The sequence below is a fragment of the Nerophis lumbriciformis genome, linkage group LG30, assembly GCF_033978685.3.
Source record: "Nerophis lumbriciformis linkage group LG30, RoL_Nlum_v2.1, whole genome shotgun sequence".
Taxonomy (NCBI): domain Eukaryota; kingdom Metazoa; phylum Chordata; class Actinopteri; order Syngnathiformes; family Syngnathidae; genus Nerophis; species Nerophis lumbriciformis.
The window spans coordinates 16,850,322-16,878,225 of record NC_084577.2 but is presented as its reverse complement, the minus strand read 5'-3'; the positions used below and the strand labels follow the sequence as shown (position 1 = coordinate 16,878,225).

At 39.2% G+C, this 27,904-nt stretch overlaps 2 protein-coding genes across 2 annotated transcripts in view; one reads left to right on the top strand and one right to left on the bottom strand.

Annotated features, from left to right (window-relative positions):
- The window catches only part of daw1 (dynein assembly factor with WDR repeat domains 1), a 37,175-nt gene extending 33,479 nt beyond the window's left edge, over positions 1-3,696 (bottom strand). Inside the window, exons 1-2 of the mRNA XM_061925680.2 lie at positions 3,553-3,696; positions 3,338-3,474 (exon numbers count right to left, since the gene is read on the bottom strand). Coding sequence (XP_061781664.1) covers positions 3,338-3,368 — 31 coding nt within the window. The 5' untranslated portion in view covers positions 3,369-3,474; positions 3,553-3,696. The remainder of the gene's footprint in view (positions 1-3,337; positions 3,475-3,552) is intronic.
- slc19a3b (solute carrier family 19 member 3b) lies at positions 19-20,912 on the top strand. The gene is made up of 9 exons (XM_061925677.1): positions 19-35; positions 331-492; positions 567-746; positions 3,242-3,407; positions 3,560-3,860; positions 3,981-4,132; positions 10,589-10,781; positions 10,850-10,991; positions 20,522-20,912. The coding sequence occupies exons 2-9, from the start codon at positions 343-345 to the stop codon at positions 20,675-20,677; spliced, it is 1,440 nt and encodes a 479-aa protein (XP_061781661.1). The 5' UTR covers positions 19-35; positions 331-342; the 3' UTR covers positions 20,678-20,912.
- The last annotated feature ends 6,992 nt before the right edge of the window (positions 20,913-27,904 follow it).

Here is a 27,904-nt window from a genome sequence, read left to right as displayed (position 1 = left end):
TAAATACATCTCGGGTGACGTAAAGATAACCCCAGGCAAGGTTATTTTTAATCACATTTGTGTCTTGCTTTTTGATATTCCATATTAGTAGGATGTTTGTTTTTTTAGATTTCTAGGAATAATTGTAATAAATGTCAATGTTTGACATGGTAGTGTTATTAAAGGCAGCACTATCTTTGGCTTTCCTAACAGGTGAAAGTCTAAGACCATAAAGTGAGACATGCACATCGTACTCTTTAGTTAGTCGAGCTACTGATGAACTGACTGAGGAAGTGTGTCAGGTGCCTGGAAAAAGACGACAACTTGGACAGTTTTTTGTTTTTTTTGCAGGGGGTGACAAAGATGGGGTGCTGGGCCAGGCTGAAGTCCTCTGACTGGGCTTATCCCACTGCAGTCCTGGCATTCTATGGATTTTTTGCCAACTGCAGAATCGCAGAGCCTTTCCTCGCTCCGTACCTAATTGGGCCTCATAAGAACATCTCTGAGGAAGTGGTAAGGACTGATGGATGACCTCTGTCACATCTGTTTTGCAGCACTGTGCCTCAAATGAATTGTTTTGTCTTTAGGTGACAAACTACCTTTTCCCCATCTGGACGTACTCCTACCTGGCCTTCCTTTTCCCAGTCTTCCTACTGACGGACCTCCTGAGGCACAAGCCGCTCATTGTGCTGCAGGGACTCTTCCTGCTCGTCAATTATGTCCTGCTCTGCTTTGTCCCGGGACTGCCTGCCATGGTCTTCCTTGAGGTCCACCAAAAAAGCCTGCTAACAAATATCCTGATAGGAGCCAGCGTCCTCTGCAAGTCCAAAACTGTGATATGTGTGTGTATGTATATATATATGTATATACATACATATATATATATATATATTTACATACATATATACATATATACATATATATATATATATATATATACATATACATATACATACATATATATATACATACATATATACATACATATATATATATACATACATATATACATACATATATATATATATATATATATATACATACATACATACATATATATATATATATACATACATATATATATATATATACACATACATACAGTACATACATAAATATATATACACACACATACATACACACGCATACAGTATATATACACAGATATACTTTTTTATTTTTATGTTTTTATGAAATGTGTAAAGAAATAGAAAAACAATTATCCACAGCAGTGGACGCTGGACCGCTTTCCCATTCACAGAAATTAACTGTAGAACAACAGCCGCAGATTTTACGGTAAAAAATAACTAAAACTGGCAGCTTAGTCTCCAGAATTTCATTGTAAAATATGTGGTGCTGTTTTTCCAGTTACAGTAATGGACTGTAAAACTGACCGTAGAATTTACATTAAAAAAATGGAAGGTCAGTTGCCAGAATTTTACAAAAAAACATCAGTGGTACTGTTTGTCCATTTACAGTAATATAATTTGAAAACTGTATATGTTATGGTAAAAAAGCCAGAATTTTACTGTAAAGGTACAGTTTTTTTTTTTACAGTAATGCACTGTAAAACAACCATTGTTTTAACGGTTAAGAAAAAATTGTAGTTCAGTCGCCAGAATTTAACTGTAAAAATAAAATTAGTAGCATTTCTCCATTTATAGTAATGCGCTGTAAAAGCATTGGCCGTAGATTTCACGGTTAAAAAAAACTTCAGTCAGTCACGAGAATTTTGCTGTTTTTCCCCATTTACAGTAATGCACAGTAAAAACAATAGTAGATTTTATGTAAAAAAAAAAAATGTTATAAAAATAAAAGTGTTGGTTTTTCCAATTACATTAATACACTGTAGAAACGACTGTGCTGTGGGGAAAAAATGGCAGCTCAGTTGCCAAACCTATCTTGAAAATAAAAGTGGTACCATTTTTCCATTTACAGTCACGCACTGTAAAAACAACAATAAAAACTGGAATCTTGGTTACCAGAGTTTTACAAAAAAAATAGTGGTACTGTTTTTTCCCATTTACAGTAATGCATAGTAAAAAACTTATATTTACGGTAAAAAAAATCCAACTGGCAGCTCAGTTGCCAGAATTTTACTATTAAAGCTAAAGCAGTACAGTTGTATTTACAGTAATGTAAATTCAATACAAACAACCATAGTTTTTATGGTAACAAAAAGGCAGTTCTGTCGAGAGAATTTTACTGTAAAAATAAAAATACTAACATTGTTCCCATTTACAGTAATGCACGGCAAAAATAGATTACAGTAAAAAAAAAAACTGGAAGCTCATTTGTCAGATTGTTACTGTAAAAGTAACAGCGGTACAGTTTTTCCATTTACAGTAATCTACTGTAAAACGACCATAGATTTTACGTTAAACTGGCAGCTAAGTTGCCAGAATGTCATCGTAAAAATGACAGTAGTACCGTGTTTCCATATACAGTAATGCACTGTAAAAACGACCCTAGATGTTAAGGGGGGGGGAAAGTAGTATTGTTTTACAATTTACAGTAATGCAACCATCGTTTCTACAGTTACAAAAGACAGCTCAATCGCTACAATTCTACTGTGAAACTAACAGTACCATTTTTCCATTTACAGTAATGCACTGTAATAATGACTGTAGATTTGACAGTTTTAAAAAGGCAGCTCAGTTGCCAGAATTTTATCGTACAAAAAATAAGAGGTACAGTTTTCTGTTTACAGCAATGTACTGTAAAAACGACCATAGATTTTACGTTAGTCTGGTAGTTTAGTTGCCAGAACATTACTGTAAAAATAACAGCTGTACCACTGTTCCATTTATTGTGATGCATTGTAAAAACGACCCAAGATTTTACGGGAAAAAAACTGACAGATAATTGGCCAGAATTTTACCATAAAACAAAAGTGGTATAGTTTTTTAATTTACACTAATGCACTGTAAAAACGACCCAGATTTTACGGGAAATAAACTGACAGAACATTGGCCAGAATTTTACCATAAAAAGAAAAGTGGTATAGTTTTTTAATTTACAGTAATGCACTGTAAAAACGACAAGTTTTTACAGTAAAAATAAAGGCAGCTCAAACAGCAGGATACAGTAGCACCCTTTTTCCATTTACAGTAATGCCCTGTAAAAATGACTGTAGGTTATACTGTAAAAACTAACAAAACAGGAGCTCTGTTACCAGAATTTTAGTATTAAAAAAAAAAAATCAAATGCTCAAGGATTTATTGTTTGGGTTATGAACTAAAGCCATTCCTTTCCCTAACAGATTAGCTATGCCGTTGTGACAGCCTCAGACGTGGCCTACTTTTCCTACATTTACAGCGTCATTCCCATGGAGAATTACCAAAGAGCCACCGGTTACCTCCGAAGCGCTGTGCTTTTTGGGTACACATTTGGTGCCGGCCTGGGTCAAGTTCTCATCTCACTGGCAGGTGGGGCTCTCAAATCTGGCAATAAACAGGACTAAAAAGATGGCAGATGGTGTCTTTCAGCATGCAACTGCAAAGAGAATTTACAAAAGACGTCCTGAACGTTCTGGAATTTTGAGTAGGCAGTGTGAAAAGTGTGATTTCTCACCCAACAGGCCTAGACTACTTCCACATCAATGCCATCACTCTGGGCGTCGTAAGCGTGGCTTTTCTCCTCTCCTTCTGGTTGCCAAAGCCCAAGAGGAGCATGTTCTTCAAAGGGAGGAAGGCTGTGGCTTTGGGCCAAAAGTCCCAGCAGGCGAGGCCGGTGGGAGCGGCTGATGAAACGGTGTCGGACGCTGGCTCCGGGAAACGGAAGATGGAGCATAACGACAGCACTGGCTGGTGCGGCGGGGAAAATATTGTCAATGCGGGTCATTTACTTTGGCAAAGCTTCAGGGAGTCCTACTCCTCCAGGCATGTTCTTCTGTTCTTTGTCCATCCACACCTACATGCACATGTCAATTTAAAGCCAACTACATTTTCTATCAAGTGAATTAATAACCATCATTTCTTGTCTTAATGCTACATTTGCAGGCATTTGATCTACTGGTCCCTTTGGTGGGCTCTGGCCACAGCTGGGTATACACAAATAATGAACTACATCCAACTAATGTGGGACCACATTGAACCATCTGCCACATCATCCGTCTACAACGGAGGTGTAGAAGCCGCATGTTCTCTTGTTGGTGAGACTGCTTGAAGTAATGTTTTAATTATTGGATAAATACAAACCTCGTTTCCATATGAGTTGGGAAATTGTGTTGGATGTAAATATAAACGGAATACAATGATTTGCAAATCCTTTTCAACCCATATTCAATTGAATGCACTACAAAGACAAGATATTTGATGTTCAAACTCAAACTTTTTTTTTTTTTGCAAATAATCATTAACTTAGAATTTCATGGCTGCAACACGTGCCAAAGTAGTTGGGAAAGGGCATGTTCACCACTGTGTTACATGGCCTTTCCTTTTAACAACACTCAGTAAACGTTTGGGAACTGAGGAGACACATTTTTTAAGCTTCTCAGGTGGAATTCTTTCCCATTCTTGCTTGATGTACAGCTTAAGTTGTTCAACAGTCCGGGGGTCTCCGTTGTGGTATTTTAGGCTTCATAATGCGCCACACATTTTCAATGGGAGACAGGTCTGGACAACAGGCAGGCCAGTCTAGTACCCGCACTCTTTTACTATGAAGCCACATTGATGTAACACGTGGCTTGGCATTGTCTTGCTGAAATAAGCAGGGGCGTCCATGGTAACGTTGCTTGGATGGCAACATATGTTGCTCCAAAACATGTATGTACCTTTCAGCATTAATGGCGCCTTCACAGATGTGTAAGATACCCATGTCTTGGGCACTAATACACCCCCATACCATACCAGATGCTGGCTTTTCAACTTTGCGCCTATACTATAACAATCCAGATGGTTTTTTTCCTCTTTGGTCCGGAGGACAAGACGTCCACAGTTTCCAAAAACAATTTGAAATGTGGACTCGTCAGACCACAGAACACTTTTCCACTTTGTATCAGTCCATCTTAGATGAGCTCAGGCCCAGCGAAGCCGACTGCGTTTCTGGGTGTTGTTGATCAACGGTTTTCGCCTTGCATAGGAGAGTTTTAACTTGCACTTACAAATGTAGCGACCAACTGTAGTTACTAACAGTGGGTTTCTGAAGTGTTCCTGAGCCCATGTGGTGATATCCTTTACACACTGATGTCGCTTGTTGATGCAGTACAGCCTGAGGGATCGAAGGTCACGGGCATAGCTGCTTACGTGCAGTGATTTCTCCAGATTCTCTGAACCCTTTGATGATACTACGGACCGTAGATGGTGAAATCCCTAAATTCCTTGCAATAGCTGGTTGAGAAAGGTTTTTCTTAAACCGTTCAACAATTTGCTCACGCATTTGTTGACAAAATGGTGACCCTCGCCCCATCCTTGTTTGTGAATGACTGAGCATTTCATGGAATCTACTTTTATACCCAATCATGGCACCCACCTGTTCCCAATTTGCCTGTTCACCTGTGGGATGTTCCAAATAAGTGTTTGATGAGCATTCCTCAACTTTATCAGTATTTATTTCCACCTTTCCCAACTTCTTTGTCACGTGTTGCTGGCATCAAATTCTAAAGTTGATGATTATTTGCAAACATCAAATATGTTGTCTTTGTAGCATATTCAACTGAATATGGGTTGAAATGATTTGCAAATCATTGTATTCCGTTTATATTTACATCTAACACAATTTCCCAACTCATATGGAAACGGGTTTTGTACATTGCATTTGACGTAGACATGCTACTCATAAGTATTAGCGATTTCTACACCTATAAATTTGCTAATAAAAACTACAACTCTGGCCTTGTTCACACTGCAGGTCAAATACGATTTTTTTGCCCAAAAAGCCACCTGTATCGGACTTTTTCATGTCCGTGTGAACAGTGCAATTCCGAATTCCTCATATCCGACCCAGGCCTCTTTCGTATGTGGATAAAAATTGTACATATATTCGATGCGTCCTCAATGTGAACGCTTCCTCGCTCAGGTCGCATTCATCCGACCACAGCGTCATCAAAAAGCAGTAAGTGTCATAATTATTCACCAAAATAGACTGTTACAAAAAGTTGACAATGGAGGAGAAAACCGATGAAAATAATTTGTTTTAGGAACTGACGTCTTCGACTGCTCCCCCAAGCGAAAATCAAAGCAAATTATCCCGTAAAACTGCCAGAGCCGAAATACTTGTCCTCTTCCTTATTAATCTTCTACGTACAAAAATTTGGGTTTTGAATGCACAAAAATTAATGAAATTGCCAAAAAATGCACCAGTACAGAGACTGACTCGAGTTCTAAGAGTTGAAGCCATTTTTACTTCCGTAAACAGTGCGTGCGATGTCATGACGTCAGATCTGAGTCAGATTGCATTCACATTAGAAAAAACTTTTTTTGTAACGTGAACGGCCACTAAAAAGATCGGATTTGACCAAAAATTCGGAATTGGACATCCGACCCTGCAGTCTGAACATAGCCTAAAATGCAATATAATCAAATAAGTACAATACTTACAGTGCAAACACTTTGTAGGACTCAGCTAAGACTGGATTCAGCTAAATGACAAAGACTACTTCCTGATGACAAAAACTCACTGTAGTCTATACACTACTGCCATCTAACGTCTTGGAATTGCAACTGCATGCAAAGTCAACTGTATAATACTTGCAAACGGGACTCAGAAGTGTTCATCAGCACACTGTTAAATGTCAATTTTTTAAAAATCTGCTTTTTTTTATTAACAAATCAACATTTATTAACTCATGAACACACACACAGAAGTACCGACAATTGGTACAATATCGATTCAAATGTGAAAGCTACCCATCCCTTGAAAGAGTGCAGTTGGACACTTGCATGTCACTTAAAGCCAAAATACAACAAACTTAAGACTTTGATGCACAAACATACTTTCCATGCATATCAAAAAATTAGGTGACAAGTCCACTAGAGTGAACGACCTGCATTAGAAGTTTTAAAGAACAAAAATAAGTATGTTTTCAATTATCTTAAAAAATGTTCACATATTCCACTATTGTTAAATGTATTATAAAAGCATCAAGCCTTTGAACTTCAAAAATAACAATTTTGAAATGAGATGGCACTGATATTTACATTTTTATTTTAATATTTATATCTATGTTCTATTTGCACTAGAGGATCACATTAAATGTTTCTATTATTCTATTAATAATCTATTCATGTTAACCTATGCTATTTATTACCTACTCTCGTTATATCCTATTTTATTTACACTATTGTGTACATACTATTGTTCTTCTGGTTGTCATTGGGCTAAACCTGGGACCTTGGCTACTAATCTCATGTGTGCTGGTATGACAATAAAGTTCCTTGAATCCTTGAAATATTGCCGCAATCTTTTTAGTAGAAGTACCGGTAAATTTACACACTAACAAAAAAATAATAGGATTTGCAGCCAATAATGCAGATTAAGTATTTTCAAAAAAAACAACAAATTCTCTTTAATATTATAAATGGCAGTTAAAATATAGCCAGCGCTGCAAATGTCCAATTTAGTGGACACATTATCACTCAGATCATAAAATCCATATTCAGAAATGTTACTAATTGTTTTGCTCCATAAGTCATACTTGCCAACCCTCCCGGATTTTCCGGGAGACTCCCGAAATTCAGCGCCTCTCCCGAAAACCTCCCGGGGCAAATTTTCTCCCGAAAATCTCCCGAAATTCAGGCGTAGCTGGAGGCCACGCCCCCTCCAGCTCCATGTGGACCTGAGTCCGCTTTCCCACAATATAAACAATGTGCCTGCCCAATCATTATAACTGTAGAATGATCGAGGGCGAGTTCTTGGTTTCTTATGTGGGTTTATTGTTAGGCAGTTTCATTAACGTCCTCCCAGCACGGTAACAACACACAACAACAGCAGTCACGTTTTCGTCTACCGTAAAGCAGTTCGTCTGCCGTAAACAGCAATGTTGTGACACTCTTAAACAGGACAATACTGTCATCTAGTGCATTTGATGAAAGCACTTTTGTGCGTGCCACACAGCAATGCATCATCAGAGAGGGTGTTCAGCATGGTTAGAAAAATAGTGACAGAGAATAGAACAAGGATGGACAATTCAGCCCTTAACTCAACAATGAGTAGATGAGTGTTATGTGTGTGTTTATGCGTAAATAAATGAACACTGAAATTCAAGTATTTCTTTTAAATATATATATATATATATATATATATATATATATATATATATATATATATATGTCTTAATAAGGTTATCCAAAAAATAGTGCTCGATACCGTAGTAGAGCGCAATATATGTATGTGTGGGAAAAAAATCACAAGACTATTTCATCTCTACAGGCCTGTTTCATGAGGGGGGGTACCCTCAATCATCAGGAGATTTTAATGGGAGCATTCGCATACCATGGTTTATATAGGGCACAGAGTGGGTGGGTACAGGCTGGCTTAGGGGCGTGGTGATTGGCTCATGTGTTACCTAGGAGGTGTTTCCGTCTATGGCGGCATGTTGTTACAATTTCGCTGCGCTTGTTGAGGGATGACAGGTCTGGACGGTAAATAATAAACAGTTTCTCTTTCAAGCATAGGTTGCATCTTTTAGTGTGTGTTTAGTGTACCAAAAAGCCCTTGATGAAAGTGGATACAATTTCACCCTCACCTATGAACCCACGCCAGGAAACCAGCCAAAAAAGAACAGAAAACGAAACGACATCATCTGGTACAACCCCCCATACAGCAAAAACGTCTCAACGAACATTTGACACAAATTCCTCAATCTGATTGACAAACACTTTCCCAAAGACAACACCCTAAGAAAAGTATTCAACAAGAACAACATTAAATTGAGCTACAGCTGCATGAACAATATACGACAAATCATCTCAAACCACAACAAAACAATTGCAAATGAGCCGTCACAAACAGTTTCTCTTTCAAGCATAGGTTGCATCTTTTATTACCACTATTGTAATTGTAAGGTGTGCTGGATGCAAGAATTTGCCATGTTATTGAATATTCAACATTATTGTCTTTGAGGTCCCAAATGTGTTTGCTGAGTTCTGTGGTATTTCGCAGGTTTTTGTTCCTGAAAGAAGCCTTGTGATTGTTCCATCTGGTTTTGAATTCTCCCTCGGTTAATCCTACATATGTGTCGGATGTGTTAATGTCCTTGTGTATTACCTTAGATTGGTAGACAACTGATGTTTGTAAGCACCCCCCGTTGAGAGGGCAATCAGGTTTCTTTCGACAGTTACATCCTTTGTTGGTTTTGGAGTCGCTCTGTCTGGGGGTCGACGGCTCATTTGCAATTGTTTTGTTGTGGTTTGAGATGATTTGTCGTATATTGTTCATGCAGCTGTAGCTCAATTTAATGTTGTTCTTGTTGAATACTTTTCTTAGGGTGTTGTCTTTGGGAAAGTGTTTGTCAATCAGATTGAGGAATTTGTGTCAAATGTTCGTTGAGACGTTTTTGCTGTATGGGGGGTTGTACCAGATGATGTCGTTTCGTTTTCTGTTCTTTTTTGGCTGGTTTCCTGGCGTGGGTTCATAGGTGAGGGTGAAATTGTATCCACTTTCATCAAGGGCTTTTTGGTACACTAAACACACACTAAAAGATGCAACCTATGCTTGAAAGAGAAACTGTTTATTATTTACCGTCCAGACCTGTCATCCCTCAACAAGCGCAGCGAAATTGTAACAACATGCCGCCATAGACGGAAACACCTCCTAGGTAACACATGAGCCAATCACCACGCCCCTAGGCCAGCCTGTACCCACCCACTCTGTGCCCTATATAAACCATGGTATGCGAATGCTCCCATTAAAATCTCCTGATGATTGAGGGTACCCCCCCTCATGAAACAGGCCTGTAGAGATGAAATAGTCTTGTGATTTTTTTCCCACACATACATATATATATATATATATATATATATATATATATATATATATATATATATATATATATATATATATAAAAAAATAAAATAATATATATATATATATATATATATATATATATATATATATATATATAAAATAAAATAAATATATATTTATATCTCGAATTCACTGAAAGTCAAGTATTTCTTATATATATATATATATATATATATATATATGAAATACTTGACTTGGTGAATTCTAGCTGTAAATATACTCCTCCCCTCTTAACCACGCCCCCGCATACCACCCCCCCACCCCCCACCTCCCGAAATCGGAGGTCTCAAGGTTGGCAAGTATGCCATAGGTTTTTGATGTTTTTATACCTACAAGGCTCTCCTAGATTAGATGGAGTGGACAGATAACCCCCCCCAAGTACTTCTGTCTGCCATTTTTTCCCAGGTTTTTTTTTGCAGTTACATCATCAGTGGGTGGCAATGTATGGGAAGACACAAGAGCATTGACATTAAAGTGGAACTGTCCTTTTTTGGGGAATTTTGCCTATCACACACAATCTTTATGTTTTTTCTGTTTATTATGCATTCTAAATCGTAACATCCAGCAAGCACTAGGTGGCTAACCAAACAGCTAAAGGGAGTGCACTTTTATTGGTATACTAACCAAGCCGTGTATTTATCAGGCGCTGCGGCGGCTTTGTCAGTCAGTCACATCAAGGTGAACTGGACCGTGTGGGGAGAGTTGGCGCTGGGCGTGTTTTCAGCCATCGGAGCAGGCGCCGTGTTTCTCACAGCGCTCGCCAGCAACATCTGGGCCTGCTATGCTGGCTACGCGCTGTTCAAATCCTGCTACATGCTCCTCATCACCGTCACCACGTAGGTTTCACTGCAGGGGACGGAGAAGAGTCGTTTGATCCGAACATAAAACATTGTGTTCCATTCAGATTTCAGATTGCTGCCAACCTCTCCTTGGAATGTTACGCTCTGACGTTTGGGATCAACACGTTTGTGGCCCTGGTGCTGCAGACCGTCATGACACTTATTTTTGTCGATGAAGCTACGTTAGGGGTGGACATTGTGACGCAGGTATGTGCAAACATCTTCAGGCAGGGTCACTGGCATGAGCACAAGGTTGTTCAGAGCCACAACCACTAGAGCAGTGGTTCTTAACCTGGGTTCGATCGAACCCTAGGGGTTCGGTGAGTCGGGCTCAGGGGTTCGGCGGAGGTCAAGACACACCCGACTCATCATGTAAATAAAAACTTTTCCCTATCGGCGTATTACGGATACGGCAACAGCAGAAGTCAGACTGATTTGCAGGTGTGTAATTTGTTGTGAGTTTATGCACTGTGTTGGTTTTGTTGTTTGAACAAGGTGATGTTCATGCACGGTTCATTTTGCGCACCTGTAAAAAAAACATGGTAACACTTTAGTATGGGGAACATATTCACCATTAATTAGTTGCTTATTAACATGCAAATTAGTAACATATTGGCTCGTAACTAGTCATTATTAAGTACTTATTAATGCCTTATTCGGCATGGCCTTGTTATAACCCTAACCCTCTAACCCTGGCCCTAACCCTAACCAAATAACTCTAAATTAAGTCTTTGTTACTTAGAATATGTTCCCCTAGTGTCCAAAAAAACTCTAAATTAAGTCTTTGTTACTTAGAATATGTTCCCCATACTAAAGTGTTACCAAAAACATATAACTTTGTCTTGAATTTGAAAAAGAAGGGTTCGGTGAATGCGCAAATGAAACTGGTGGGGTTCGGTACCTCCAACAAGGTTAAGAACCGAGATACAGTCTGGTGTGCCGTGGGAGATTATCTAATTTCACCTTTTTGGGTTAAAAATATTTTTTGCAAACCAGTAATTATAGTCTGCAAATTATCTGTTGTTGAGTGTCTGTGCTGTCTAGAGCTCGGCAGAGTAACCTTGTAATACTCTTCCATATCAGTAGGTGGCAGAAAGTAGCTAATTGCTTTGTAGATGTCGGGAATATGGTTTGTCGAGATCACAAATGTGTGCAGGTAAAAAGGTATCTAATAAACAAAATAAAACAAAAGGCGAGTGCCACTAAGAAAAGGCATTGAAGCTTAGGGAAGGCTATGCAAAACGAAACTAAAACTGAACTGGTTGCAAAGTAAACAAAAACAGAATGCTGGACGACAGGAAAGACTTACAGCGTGTGGAGCAGACAGCGTCCACAAAGTACATCCAAACATGACATGACAATCAACAATGTCCGCGCAAAGAAGGATAGCGAGAACTTAAATAGTCTTGGGGGAATAGCGTTCAAGGAAGACAGGAAACTGCTACAGGAAAATACCAACAAAACAGGAAAAGCCAAAATAGGAGCGCAAGACAAGAACTAAAACACTACATACAGGAAGACACCAAAAAACTCAGAATAAGTCACGGCGTGATGTGACAGGTCATGACAGTACACCTACTTTGAGACAAGAGCTATAGTGATGCATGGTTGGTTATGGTTTAAAGTCATATTCTACACTTGCGAGAACAACTTTTTATTGTCAATATCGGCTATGGAGTTTCATTTTTTAATGTTTTCCGCTGGTGGTGTGCCTCCGCATTTTTTCAATGAAAAAAATGTGCCTTGGCTCAAAAAAGGTTGAAAAACACTGCACTAGAGAGAGCCACAGGTCAATTTTGTCAATAACAAAGAGGGCTCATTTTGGAAACAATCAAACCTTAGCAATATTAAAGACGGAAATGGGGCCTCAACATGTTTTAAGAGTGGTGCTAAAGGTCGGAAAAAGACAACTTTTTCCATTCAATAATGGTGTTGTGGTTCAATTGTGTTTAGTTCCATTTGTTGTCTATAACCCTCAAGGGACAAATGCTAACTGTTTTGTCCTCAGTACAATTTTGCTGTATTTTGGCCCTACATGATTAACTAACTACATGATTTTTTTAAGTTTTTTTTTTTTTTTTATGTTAAATTTAAAAAAATCAATGTCCAGTTTATTCACAGGCACACTGGTAGTTGGTTATTTGATAATACCCCAAAGCCAAACGGGACATATAAATATCATCTTTCAAACAGGCATAAACACAATTTGGATTCATATGGTTTTCAGCTTCTATTTTTTTGCTCAAATCTCTCAGTGAACTTCATCCCTATAGAAAAATACCAAAAGGGTTTTTTGTTTTAACCCTTAAAAGGCCTTTTAATCAAATTATGTCACACTTTTCAATCGGTATGAATGTGCATTTAACATTTATTTTATTATTTATTTTAATTCAATTCACAAATGTATCTTAAAAGACAACAAACCATCTATGTAATTGATAAGAAACAAATAAATGTGGTGTACGTCTGAAAAGGAGCAGGACGACGCAAATTGCCCTGCTCCATCACTCAGATAATCTGATTCTCTTCGCCTATTGCTGCGAAAACAGCAAGAACTCGACTCTGTGAAAGAAACAACACGAATATGGCTCCCTGGTCTTTGTGCAACATTCTCACGGATAGGTTGGCGCTACTAGAGGACCGTGTCCACCAGTTAGAGCAGAGTAATTTTGTAACTTTAGCGAGCTGACTAGCCCAGTTTGTAGCAGCCCTAAGCAGCCTACAAGCCACGGTGAACCGGTTAAGACGCATAATGGATTTAGCCCTTTAGCTAGTCCTACACCCCAGTCTACCGGACATCACACCCTAGTCATACGGGACTCCATCACCCGAAACATAAAGCTTAGTAAACCAGCCATAATTAAGTGTATTCCCGGGGGCTGAGCACCCAACATTGAAGCGAGTCTTAGGGAACTGACTCGCAACAGGCCTAGTAAACACGTACGACAGGCTAATCGCACCACTAGCTACGCAAACATAGTTGTATACGTCGGCTCCAATGACACTAGGATGAGACAGTCAGAGTTTACAAAGAGGAACATAGCTCAGACTTGTAATCTCGCTAGAAAGATGTCTTGGCCTCGAGTTCTTGTCTCTGGCCACCTGCCTGCAAGAGGCATTGAGCGATATAGCAGATTAGTCTCGCTTAACAAGTGGCTGGCTAGTTTTTGTAGAGAACAAAGACTAACGTTTATTGATAAGTGGCCCTCTTTCTGGGTTAAACCAGGCTTGCTGAGGAGGGACGGCCTTCACCCTAACCGAAAGGGCGTCATCATTCTTTCCAAAAATATAGATTAATATTTGAGTCACACTTGACAAACTACACTAGAGCAGGCTCAGACATAGGCAATTACAGTGTCTGTTAGCCTGGGTGAGGGGTCAGTTAAGCTAGAACTAACCAGTGACAGGCTGGAAAATTCCTGCACACACAGCATTTCTCGTAGAATAATGCATAACTCACATAATGTTTTTTCTGTAGTGACTGTGCCTGAGGTGGCCAATTATGACATGTTAAATCTATCGCAGCACCAAGCAAATCTCAAAATCCCCATCATATCAATTCCTAGATGTGATCTAAATTATTTAAGGCGCATTGCGCAAAATAAACGTAACGTTATTAATATCAGTACTACGGATATTATTAACAAAAATGCCTCAAAACAGCCCACTACCTAAAACATGGGCTTTTTAAACATCAGATCATGGTCTCCCAAAACTTTGTTAATGAGGGCATTAGAGACAACAATCTTAACATTATTGGTCAGTGAAACTTAGCTAAAACCAGATGATTTGTTTCCGCTTAACGAGGCATCTCCTAACTATAAAAGTGCACATATTGCCCGTCCCCTTTAAAAGGGTGGAGGGGTCACACTAATATCCAATGAAAACCTTGACCTAAACCTTAACCTTAAGTAGGGATGTCTCGATCCAGGTTTTTGCACTTCCGATCCGATACCGATATTGTTATAGCACTTCCGATCCGATACCGATACTGACCGATACCGATACTGACCGATAATGGCCTATCCGAGCATGTATTAAAGTTTAAAGTTATTTAGCCTACTTAGTTGTCAGAATCATGTTGAAAAGGGTTTCAGTACTCTTGATAACAACTAGCCAGCTGAATTAGGTGAGTTTGAATAATACACAATGGTTGGTAACAAGAAACTGACCTGTTTATTCAAGGATAAACACAAAATAGACAAAATTATACATGACAAACAGAAATGGCATCATTGAAACAAGGGCTGGGCGATATGGCCTTTTTTTAATATTACGATATTTTAAGGCCATATTGCGATACACGATATATATCTCGATATTTTGCCTTAGCCTTGAATGAACACTTGATGCATATAATCACAGCAGTATGATGATTCAATGTGTTTTGATTGATTGATTGAGACTTTTATTAGTAGGTTGCACAGCGAAGTACATATTCCGTACAATTGACCACTAAATGGTAACACCCGAATAAGTTTTTCAACTTGTTTAAGTCGGGGTCCACTTAAATTGATTCATGATACAGATATATACTATCAGATATATACTATCATCATAATACAGTCATCACACAAGATAATCACATTGAATTATTTACATTATTTATAATCCAGGGTGTGGAGGGGGGCGCCGGATGTAAGTGTCAAAAAGACAGCCAAAAGAGTTTGATATGAGAATAAATCTAAAGTTAAAATATAGGGTAGAAATGCACCCATTTGCAAGAAATGTAGTCTTGATTTTCAACATTTTCTTTCAATGCTTGCATGTCTACATTAAAACATTCTTCTTCATACTGCATTAATATATGCTACTTTTAAACTTTCATGCAGAGAAGGAAATCACAACTAAAAAAATCACTAATTTTTTCATATGGTGTTGATCTGGAAATTTTTGCCTCGGCATTTTGATGGTGTGGACGTGTGGCACTGAATGGAGATAAGCGTCTCGACAGACGTTATAATATTTGAACAATGATGACGAAAACTGTTTTCTCTGTCGTGTCCGTGTGTTGAAAATTGTTATGCGCTTATTTTTTTATTTGATTTTGTGCGTGGCATATAATTGCTATGCGCAGAGGACGTTTAAACAGTGCACAATTGCACAAGCGCGCACCTTAGAGAGAACGTTGGTCACACGGCTGCGCTAGCATCACAGCTAACGTTAGCCATGCTGCTACCTCTCTGCTCGGGGAGGACGTATACGTATGTGACGTATGACGTGACAGTATGTGACGTATGACGTGACAGTATGTGACGTGTGTAAGAAGGTGCGCTTGCTGTCTAGAAAAGAGTGAGAAGAGCCTGTCGTGTAATGCCAGCAGCTAAAAGCAACTGCGTGAGAATCCACAGACCTGTGGATGTGTTGAAGGTGTGCTGGAAAATGCGGAACGGAAATTAGGGAGGGCAGAAAAGTGGAATGTACTATTTAAATAGGTGCGTTGGAAAACACGGAGAGGAGTTGTTGTTTTTTTAACTGGATGTGTTTATCGGCATTTTCCCATGCCTTGCCGATACGCATTTTTTTGCAAATATCGGCGGCCGATCCGATCCAAATATCGGATCGGGACATCCCTAACCTTAAGTAATAAATACTAAATCATTTAAGGTGCTTACTATGAGGTCTGTCCCACCGCTGCCTTTCCATCTTGCTGTTATCTATTGCCCACCTGGGCCCTACTCAGACTTTATCAGTGAATTCTAAGAGTTTGTCGCTGATCTAGTGATGCACGCAGATAATATAATTATAATGGTGGATTTTAATACCCATATGAATACCCTGTCAGACCCTTCGTGCGTTGTGCTCCAGTCTATAATTGATAGCTGTGGTCTTACACAAATAATAAATTAACCAACACATCGCAACGGTAATACGATAGACCTATGTCACTATGTCACCACCTCCAAATTTATGGTACTCCCTTACATTAAAGTATTGTCCAATCACTGCCTTATCAAATTTGAAGTTCTGACTCATTGTCAACAAGCTACTAATAACCAATGCTTTAGCAGCCGCCACATTAATGCGATCACAACTACGACTCTAGCTGGTCTACTGCCTTTGGTAATGGCACCATTCCCAAATTATGTGGGCTCAATCAATAACCCCACTAACAACTTTAACGATGCCCTGCGCAACGCCATTGATAGAATAGCACCGCTAAAGCTAAAAAAGCCCCTAAAAGGTGTAGCCCTTGGTTTACAGAAGAAACCAAAGCTCTTAAACTATCATGTAGAAAGCTGGAAGGCAGAATGCTTGCGACTAAACTTGAGGTTTTCCATCAAGAATGGAGGGGTAGTTTAATAACTTAAAAACACACGCTTACCTTAGCTAAAACAAATTACTACTCCAATCTCAGCTGCCTCAATAAAAACAATCCTCAATGTTTGTTCAATACAGTAGTATCGCTAACCCAACAAAGTACTCCTCTCAGTAGCTCCATCCCCTCGGCTGATGACTTTATGAAATTCTTTACCAACAAAATTTAGCTCATAAGAAAGGAGATTAAAGATAACGCGTCCCAGCTCCAACTGGGTTCTATTAATGCAGATACGAATGTATGTACGACGGATATTGCCCTCCAAAATAATCTCTCTCTTTTTGAAGAAATAACATTCCAGTAACTCCTGCCACTTGTAAATGGGACAAAACAAACATGTTTACTTGACCCACTTCCTGGAAACTTATCAAGGAGCTGTTTGTAATATTAGGATTATTAACTAATCACTTTCCTCTGGTACTGTTCCTCTAGCATTAAAAAAGGCAGTTATTTATCCTCTGCTCAAAAGACCTCACCTCGATCCTGACCTCATGGTAAATTACCGGCCGGTGTCCCACCTTCCCTTTATCTCGAAAATCCTCGAAAAAATTGTTGCACAGCAGCTAAATAAACAAGCGTCTAACAATCTCTGCGAACCCTTTCAGCCCAGTTTCAGGGCAAATTACTCTACGGAAACAGCCCTCACAAAAATGACTAATGATCTATTGCTAACTATGGAGGCTGATGCGTCATCCATGTTGCTGATACTTGATCTTACTGCTGCTTTCGATACCTTCCATCGTAACATTCCATTAGAATGTATCAAAACACGTATTGGTATGTCAGACTTTCCTTGGTTTAACTCCTATCTTACTGACAGAATGCAGTGCATCTCCTATAACATTGTGACCTCGGAGTACCGTATTTTTCGGAGTATAAGTCACACCGGCCGAAAATGCATAATAAAGAAGGGAAAAAACATATATAAGTCGCACTGGAGTATAAGTCGCATTTTTGGGGGACATTTATTTGATAAAACCCAACACCAAGAATAGACATTTGAAAGGCAATTTCAAATAAATAAAGAATAGTGAACAACAGGCTGAATAAGTGTACGTTATATGAGGCATAAATAACCAACTGAGAACGTGCCTGGTATGTTAACGTAACATATTATGGTAAGAGTCATTCAAATAACTATAACATATAGAACATGCTATACGTTTACCAAACAATCTGTCACTCCTAATCGCTAAATCCTATGAAATCTGATACGTCTAGTCTCTTACGTGAATGAGCTAAATAATATTATTTGATATTTTACGGTAATGTGTTAATAATTTCACACATAAGTCGCTCCTGAGTATAAGTCGGGATACCAAACTATGAAAAAAACTGCGACTTAATAGTCCGAAAAATACGGTATGTTAAGGTAACGTGCGGAGTTCCACAGGTTTCGGTTCTTGGCCCTGCACTCTTCAGCAACATACATGCTGCCGCTAGGTGACTTGCAAATACAGTTAGTTTTCACTGTTATGCTGATGACACCCAACTTTACATGCTCCTAGAGCTAACCAACACGCCAGATTGTAGTCACCTGGAGGTGTGTCTAAAGGAAATCAAACAATGGATGTTCACCAACTTCTTGCAACTTAACGCTAAGACAACAGAAATGCTGATTAACGGTCCTGCTAGACAATAATATCACCTTAACATTTGACAACAAAACAATTACACAAAGCGACTCAGTAAAGAATCTAGATATTATCTTCGACCCAATTAAACTCAAACACAACTCTCTCATTTGAGTCACACTTTAAGAGCGTTACTAGAACAGCCTTTTTTCATCTCGGTAATATATCTAAAAAGTGTCCCATTTTGTCCACCACAGACGCTGAGATCATTATTAATGCGTTCGTTACGTCTTGTCTCGATTACTGTAACGTATTATTTTCGAGTCTCCCTATGTTAAGCATTAAAAGATTACAGTTGGTGAGACAGGAGCTACGATTCGATTAAAAATCGATAATTGATGTATCTTTCATTCATTTTTCATTTATTTCAGGCAATGACATAAAAAAGTACAAAGTTGACAACACATAACATAAATTAATATAGTGCAAAAGGTAATGTATAGTATGTAATGCATGATTGTCCAGTTTTGCCTGAAAGGGAGTGGGAAGAAGATAATGTATTTAATCCCACCCCCAGTTCTCCATTCAGTGATTATTCACACGAGTTTCACTCTTACTTTGTTCAAGGATTATAATACAGATGTTGTATCATAGTGGCATTACCACAGGTAACAATAATTATTACACTGTAACAACAATTTGTATCAACATTGTAGGAATAATAATTGATGCATCTTTAATTTATTGATGTAGTTTTACATTTCTTCTCACTTCAGAAAACAAGTGTTTATCACTTGCAACTTAAAAAAAAACTATTAATTTGGAATAAGAGACAGTTTAATTAATTCCCACATTTATTAAATTAAAAAAAAAAATGTGTGCAAAACTGGACCATAAGTGCCCTAAAATAAAAGGAGCTGGTCAGATCTCTCGGTGAGGTGGCAAGCTGACAGTTAAGTTATTTTACTAATTAAAACATGGAATTGTTTGATCAAAAAGGGTTCAAAAGGGTCACAATTTGAAGAAAATGTACATGTTTGATATTTGTTTCAGGCTTAAATTTGAGCAAAAAAACTACCGTAATCAAAATGTTTTTACGCCCTTCAAAAACTGACTTTTATGTCCTGTTTGACTTTGAAGAAAATGTATAAATATTTTTTGATGTATTAATATGACTTATTGTGCACTTTTTTTTCAGATTCATATTTATAATAGTTTTGTATTTTGTTTGGGTTTGAGGTTGTCTTTATTTAATTCTATTTTATTAGATATTTTTTTATTGGTTCTGTTGCTACAATAGCCGTTCAAATAAAGAGATGAATTCAGTTATCTTTATCATGCAGCATATATAAATGTGTGTTTAATATTAACAACATGAATCATTTGGTAATCGTTTTAGGGCCAAATAGATAATGGAAATTGGACTTCGATCGGTAGGTTGTGAGTTCAAACCCCCGGCCGAGTCATACCAAAGACTATAAAAAAAAAAATGGTACCCATTACCTCCCTGCTTGGCACTCAGAATCAAGGGTTGGAATTGGAGGTTAAATCACCAAAATGATGCCTGAGCGCGGCCACCGCTGCTGCTCACTGCTCACCTCACCTCCCAGGGGTTGGAACAAGGGGATGGGTCAAAGGCAGAGTGTAATTTCACCACACCTAGTATGTGTGTGTGACTATCAGTGGTACTTTAACTTTCTAATATCTTGAAAAAGAGATGCTTGGCTTCCCCAATCCAAAATGAAAGCAGTTGATGTGGACATAGTGACACCTAGCGGCTGTCATTCAGCATTGCATAGTGTGAAAACTGCAACACAAATGAATTCTTGTTCTTTTCTCTCCAGTTCATCATCTACGGGAGCTACTATGCTGTCATCTCTGCGCTCTTTGTGATTCGAGGGGTCTACACCGTTTGTGCAACGCGTAGCTCTCCAGGACCATCAGATATGCAAAAAGAGCGTGATGACACTGCAGAGGTCATCTATGCTGAATCTTTCTGAGCAAGAACAAGCAGTATTTAATAAGTATACCTTGGACTTTGGGGTATCGTCATCAAAAGGGGTCATATTATGAATTTTTTTTTCTACATTTGAAACACTTCATTGTGGTCTACTTAACATGTTATGGTGGTTCTTGGTGAACAATTTGCATAGATTTTGTTTTACAGACCTATTTGTAGGCCATATGTTTGCTCCCTTTGAAAACAAGCTGTTTTGGAGATGCAAATGAACCCCCCCCCCCCCCAGCTCAATGAGCATTCGACCCCACCCAGCAGAAATGCTTTGTAGGTTTTTTTTTAGCTTTCTTTCTTTTATTGTGCACTTTGGACTTCAATGACCGGCACCAGCCATTTGTTTTGAGTGACTTTCTTCAGCACAACATCCCAGATGATATAGCAAGATCAACGGGCTCGCCCTGTTTTATTAATGCGCGATAAGCAGACTATTAGGGGCGTCAAAAATCGATTTTCAAATGAAACGCGATTCATACTGGTAACGATTTTTAATCGATTGAAAAAAAAAATCGAAAGTCGATTTAAACAATTTTTATTTTTATTATTTTTATATCTGTCTTATCCAGACATCATGTTGTCATATTGTCTGGCCTATCATATTGTTGATGTAGATGCCCATATCGGGTGTACAGATTTACTTTACTAAAGAGAAGAAGTGTGGGATACTTCTCTTGTTGCCTTATTTGTTTTTGACTTTTTTTTAAATGTTTGGGTAGAATTTTATTAAACAAAACCAGTTTTCTTTTAAGTAATGTATACATTTATTTCATGGAGGAATGTAGTTAATCACAGAACTGGCACCCATCCATCTTCTTCCGTTTATCCGAGGTCGGGTCGCGGGTGCATCAGCCTAAGCAGGGAAGCCCAGACTTCCCTCTCCCCAGCCACTTCGTCCAGCTCTTCCCGGGGGATCCCGAGGCGTTCCCAGGCCAGCATAGTCTTCCCAACAGTGTTGGGTTGGTTACTGAAAACCAGTAACTAGTTACTTTATTTCAAAAGTAACTCAGTTACTAACTCAGTTACTTACACCAAAAAGTAATGCGTTACTGTGAAAAGTAACTATTTAGTTACTTCTTTTTTTCTTCTTTTTTTTTTAAAGCTCCCATTAATGCTCTTTTAGCCTTCATTTCAGTACTGTTATTGCACTGGAGAATAATACAATCTGTTGATCAACTTGACATGTATTTTTATTTTCCTTTTAACATAATTAATGAAAAACAGTGCAACATAAAAAGGCATTCCTCCTTTCTTTAAACTTGGACCAATGACCATTAATAAAAAACAAGTTAAAGTGCAACATAAGAAGGCACATCATCTTCCTTGAAACATAGGTAGTGAAATAAAGCCTGACATCTGGAGTGATGCTGCTGTCTTCCACACTTGGAGCCATGGATTGTAGAATCCTTGTTTTCAGTGGCAGGATCATTGACACAGATGGTGAAGTTTCAGTGCTCAGTAGAGATGTAACACTTTTGAGGGGTTTAAGCACCTGGAGGACCTCATCTGCCACTCTCACATCATCATCAGACAGGGTGACATTTGTCTTCAGGGTGTTGTGGGTCAATGCAGAGTATATAGCTGCCTGTTGCTCCAACATATCATAAGTGGAGTTCCACCTCGTTGGGACATCATGTATGAGCTTATGAGTAGGCAGCTTTAGCATTTCTTGCTTTGTCATAAGCACATGAGCAGCTGTTATGCTTGGGTGGAAGTAGGAAACCTCCTTCCTGATCCTCCCGAGGAGGCGCTCCAGCCTATTGACTGAGATGTGATGCCAAATTCACTACATGTGCAAAGCACCTATCTGTGGTCCCAGTCCTGCCTCATTCACTGTAATTATTTGATTTTTGGCATTATCATGTGTGACTGGGATATCTTTATCTTCCATTCCTCCACTGCTTGTGTCAGTACCTGCGCAAGGTGACTCTCGTAGAGGGGGCGTTTCTTCTCATCTCCCAGTCTGCTGTGATGAAGTGAGCGCTTATAGTTCCCCTGGACGTCCACCCGTCTGTCATGAGCGCAACAGATTATGCTCGGGATAGTTCATCCACAACTTTTTTCTTCTCCTGCTCATAAAGATCTGGCACAATCTTATCGCTGAATTGGGTGCGCGACGGGATGTCGTAACGTGGCTCAAGCACGTTCAGCATGTGTTTAAAACCCTTGTTTTGCACAACCGAGTCTGCACCTATAAACACACCAATTCAATGGCGCGGGGCGTTCAAGCTCCTCCGTTACTCCGCTCGCCATGACCACGCTGTGTGTGGACTGAACGTGCCAACAACTTTTTTTTTTGTTTCATATATCAAACCGCGGATCACGTGTGTGCCTCCCCTCTCCACACCCACACTCAGACACACACATAGACCACCTATTTTCTTCTCTCCGGCTTGTGACAGAGGAAGATTCAGAAGAACGACACCGCAGCGCTTCTGTTTCTAGCCGATACTACATCAAAAGTAACGTAAAATAACGCAGTAACGCATCATGTAGTAACGGTAACTGAGTTACTGAATATAAAAAATAACGCGTTAGATTACTAGTTACCGCCGAAACTAACGCGTTAGTCCCAACACTGCTTCCCAACGTATCCTGAGTCTTCCCCGTGGCCTCCTACCGGTCGGACGTGCCCTAAACACCTCCATAGGGAGGCGTTCGGGTGGCATCCTGACCAGATGCCCGAACCACCTCATCTGGCTCCTCTCGATGTGGAGGAGCAGCGGCTTTACTTTGAGCTCCTCCCGGATGGCAGAGCTTCTCACCCTATCTCTAAGGGAGAGCCCCGCCACCCAGCGGAGGAAACTCATTTCGGCAGCTTGTACCCGTGATCTTGTCCGTGATCTTGTCATTGCACTTGGGCATGGAGACTGTTTCTACAAACATTTGTGAAAGAATGACTTCCAGCATGGAACTGTCATAGAATGCCACCTGTGCAACCAATACAGTCGTGAAATTTCCTTGCTCCTAAATATTCCAAAGTCAACTGTCGGCTTTATTATAAGAAAATGGAAGAGTTTGGGAACAACAGCAACTCAGCCACCAAGTGGTAGGCCACGTAAACTGACAGAGAGATGTCAGCGGATGCTGAAGCGCATAGTGCAAAGACTTTCTGCACAGTCAGTTGCTACAGAGCTCCAAACACTGCGGGAGCGGATTTAAAACACAATTATAAAGTTCCTAATATACATAAACGACATGCCATCAGCATGCGACTGTGAATTGTTTTTGTTTGCGGATGACTCGGCCCTGCTGGTATCCGGCAAGGACAAGTCACAGGTGGAGAAAATCCTCAGTGCTGAACTCTGTAGAACTTGCACCTGGCTTGCTGACAACAAGCTATCCATACACTTGGGTAAAACGGAATCCACCCTATTTGGGTCCCACATCAACCTTAAGAAAGTCAATGACTTCACTATAAAAGTGGGTGACATTGTTATCACCAGGAAGGATGAGGTCACCTACCTAGGTTCCATTCTAGAGGCTAATCTTTCCTGTGATAAAATGGCAACCAAGGTAATCAAAAAGGTCAACCAACGAACAAGATTTCTCTATAGAATATCCTCTCTGGTCAACAAAAGCACCATGAAGATTCTCGGGAACTCTCGTTCAACCCTTTTTCGATTACGCATGCACCTCCTGGTACCCTAGCACCTCCAAAACCCTCAAATCTAGACTCCAAACATCCCAGAACAAGCTAGTCAGATTACTTCTAGACCTCCACCCCAGATCACACCTCACTCCTACCCACTTCTCCAAAGTGGGCTGGCTCAGGGTGGAGGACAGAGTACATTTACTCCGGTTACATCTACTTGAGTAACTTTTGGGATAAATTGTACTTCTAAGAGTAGTTTTTATGCAACATACTTTTACTTGAGTATATTTATAGAGAAGAAACGCTACTTTTACTCCGCTCCATTTTTCTACATTCAGCTCGCTACTCGCTACTGATTTCTATCGATCTGTTAACGCACGCTTTGTTTGTTTTGGTTTGTCAGACAGACCTTCAAAGTAGGATCTATCGCATGCCTGCGTTTCACCAATCAAATACAGTCACTGGTGACGTTTGACTCCGTTTCACCAATCAAACAGAGCCAGGCTCATGTGACCGCAAAACAACAACAAGCTTAAGCTTACATGAACTCAACGTCAAATTTGAGGAAGCACATCGCGGTAAGTAACGTTAGTAGATATTTTGGCTGTCACCGTAGGCTGATGTTAGCTTCCCTGCTATAAATCACTGTCAAATGTACATCGTGTGGGGACATTTATTAACGCACTGCAGCCTCATAGACAGATGAGACACACACACGCACGCACGCACGCACACACACACACACACACACACACACACACACACGCATAGAAACACCAATCAGAAGCGCACAGTGTGTTACCAGGTGCAGCCCACACCTATCAGTTTATGGTTTGCGTAAAGGCTAACTTGTTATTTTCCTTTGTAATCTCTACCTACTGAGCCTATGGTGCTGTTAAGTTATTGTGGCTCAATTTGCCTTAATTTTTTTATGTTAATGTATTATTATTTAATACATATTATTGTTTTAGTTGCTTAAGAGATATTCCTGGCTCTGTATTTGCTCATTGCTATTTTTATGTTTTTGTGCATTATTTAATAATAATAATAATGGGTTTTATATTTGTTGCCGTCATCATTAAACAGGTTACTCATCAGTACTTGAGTAGTTTTTTCACAACATACTTTTTACTTTTACTCAAGTAAATATTTGGGTGACTATACTCCTTACTTTTACTTGAGTAATAAATCTCTAAAGTAACAGAACTCTTACTTACTTGAGTACAATTTCTGGCTACTCTACCCACTTCTGGTTGTATGTTTTAGCTGCACATATGCTAACTTTAGCCCCGCTATAAATTCAGAAGTGACCATAAAATGTGAATCGTTCGTGGTCCACAACATAATTAATACCTTCAAAAATGAGAAATGACTCACCAGGTACTCATTACTTTAGTAAATGTCTCACTCTTACTCACAGAAAGTGAACAAATAAAAGTCCCACGCACCTTTAGTGGCACAGCTAATCAGACGGGGGGGGGGAGTCCAGGTGGTGCGTTCATGGGACTGCTGGCAGTGGGATATTTTGTATTTACTTAAATCTACCGTTACATAAAAAATGCTCGTAAAAGAAGGTTGCTGTGTGTAAGTGTCATATATTTCATATTTTCCTAGTATTATATTTGCAGCGATCTTGTGTGGTACACAACAATGCTCAGAGGCACTTCGGCTTGCAAGGAACCTGACCTGACGAACATTAAACTCACCACTAATGATGTGCGATACCACTGATTTACTGGGTAAAATTCAAGCTGTTGTCGGCGATACCGATACTTTGTGCAAATATGCCTAATGTGTCTGGTAACATTTAATAAGTAGTGTATTTCAATTTGCTGCTCTTGGGGAATCATCGTCAAACGCTAAAAAAATAACAGGGAGAAACAAATAATAGCATAATTCTGCACTGAATGTGGTATCTTAATGAAATTAAACTCGGTATGTAGTATCTCCAAATAGCCTACAATAAAAGTTTACATGCACTTGTGGTTTCATAATAGAGTGACTCATTTTAATTGCCAGTAATTTTCTTGTTTGCTAGACTGAAGATAAAGTAGTTCCCGCCAATTGTGTTTCATTTAGACAAGATCTGTTTCTTTACACCATGTACCTGTTAATGATATACAGCAGAGGTGTCAAACGTACGGCCCGCGGCCTGGATCATGCCCGCGAGCAGGTTTTATCCGGCCCACAGGATGAGTTTGCCAAGTATAAAAATGAGCCTAAATTTTTGAATAAAATAAACCGCTATTCTAAATGTGTCCACTAGATGTCACAATAGCAATTCTTAGCATCTTTCTAGATTATGCTACATATGTAAAAAATAAATAAATAAACCACATGTTAGTGCACCAGTCGAGGAAAATGAGCAAACTACATAAATTACATACTGTAATTTGATTTTGATATTATTTTTTTATCTTGATAGATTGAACATTAACACCAATGAGTTGACTTGACGAACATTATCACATAATTTATTCATAAAGTATAAATAACGACAAATAAAGGTAGAATACTATTAACCGCAACATGTAAGTGTAAAAAAAACCCAACAGCATTATGATTTGTGCAAAACCAGTGAAGTTGGCACGTTGTTTAATTCATAAATAAAAACAGAATACAATAATTTGCAAATCCTATGGAAACTTGTATTCAATTGAATAAACTGCAAAGACAAGATATTTAATGTTTGAACTGAGAAACGTAATTTTTTTTTTGCAAATAACTATTAACCTAGAATTTAATGGCAGCAACACATTGCAAAAAAAGTTGGCACCGGGGCATGTTCACCACTGTGTTACATGACTTTTCCTTTTAACAACGCTCAGTAAACATTTGGGAACTGAGGAAACCAATTTTTGAAGCTTTTCAGGTGGAATTATTTCCCATTCTTGCTTGATGTACAGCTTTATTCGTTCAATAGTCCGGAGTCTCCGTTGTGGTATTTTAGAATTCATATTGCATCACGCATTTTCAATAGGAGACAGGTCTGGACTACAGGCAGGCCAGTCTAGTACCCGCACTCTTTTACTATGAAGCCACGCTGTTGTAACACGTGGCTTGGCATTGTCTTCCGAAATAAGCAGGGGCGTCCAAGATAACGTTGCTTGGATGGCAACATATGTTGCTCCAAAACCTGTATGTACCTTTCAGCATAAATGGTGCCTTCACAGATGTGTAAGTTACCCATGCCTTGGGCACTAATACACCCCCATACCATCACAGATGCTGGCTTTTGAACTTTGCGCCTATAACAATCCAGATGGTTCTTTTCCTCTTTGTTCCGGAGGACACGACATCCACAGTTTCCAGAAACAATTTGAAATGTGGACTCGTCAGACTACAGAACACTTTTCCACTTTGCATCAGTCCATCTTAGATGGGCTCGGGCCCAGCGAAGCCGGCGGTGTTTCTGGGTGTTGTTGATAAATGGCTTTGGCAAGCTATGCATAGTACAGTTTTAACTTGCACGTACAGACGTAGCGACAAACTGTAGTTACTGACAGTGGTTTTCTGAAGTGTTCCTGAGCCCATGTGGTGATATCCTTTACACACTGATGTTGGTTTTTAATGCAGTACCGCCTGAGGGATCCAAGGTCACGGGCATTCAATGTTACGTGA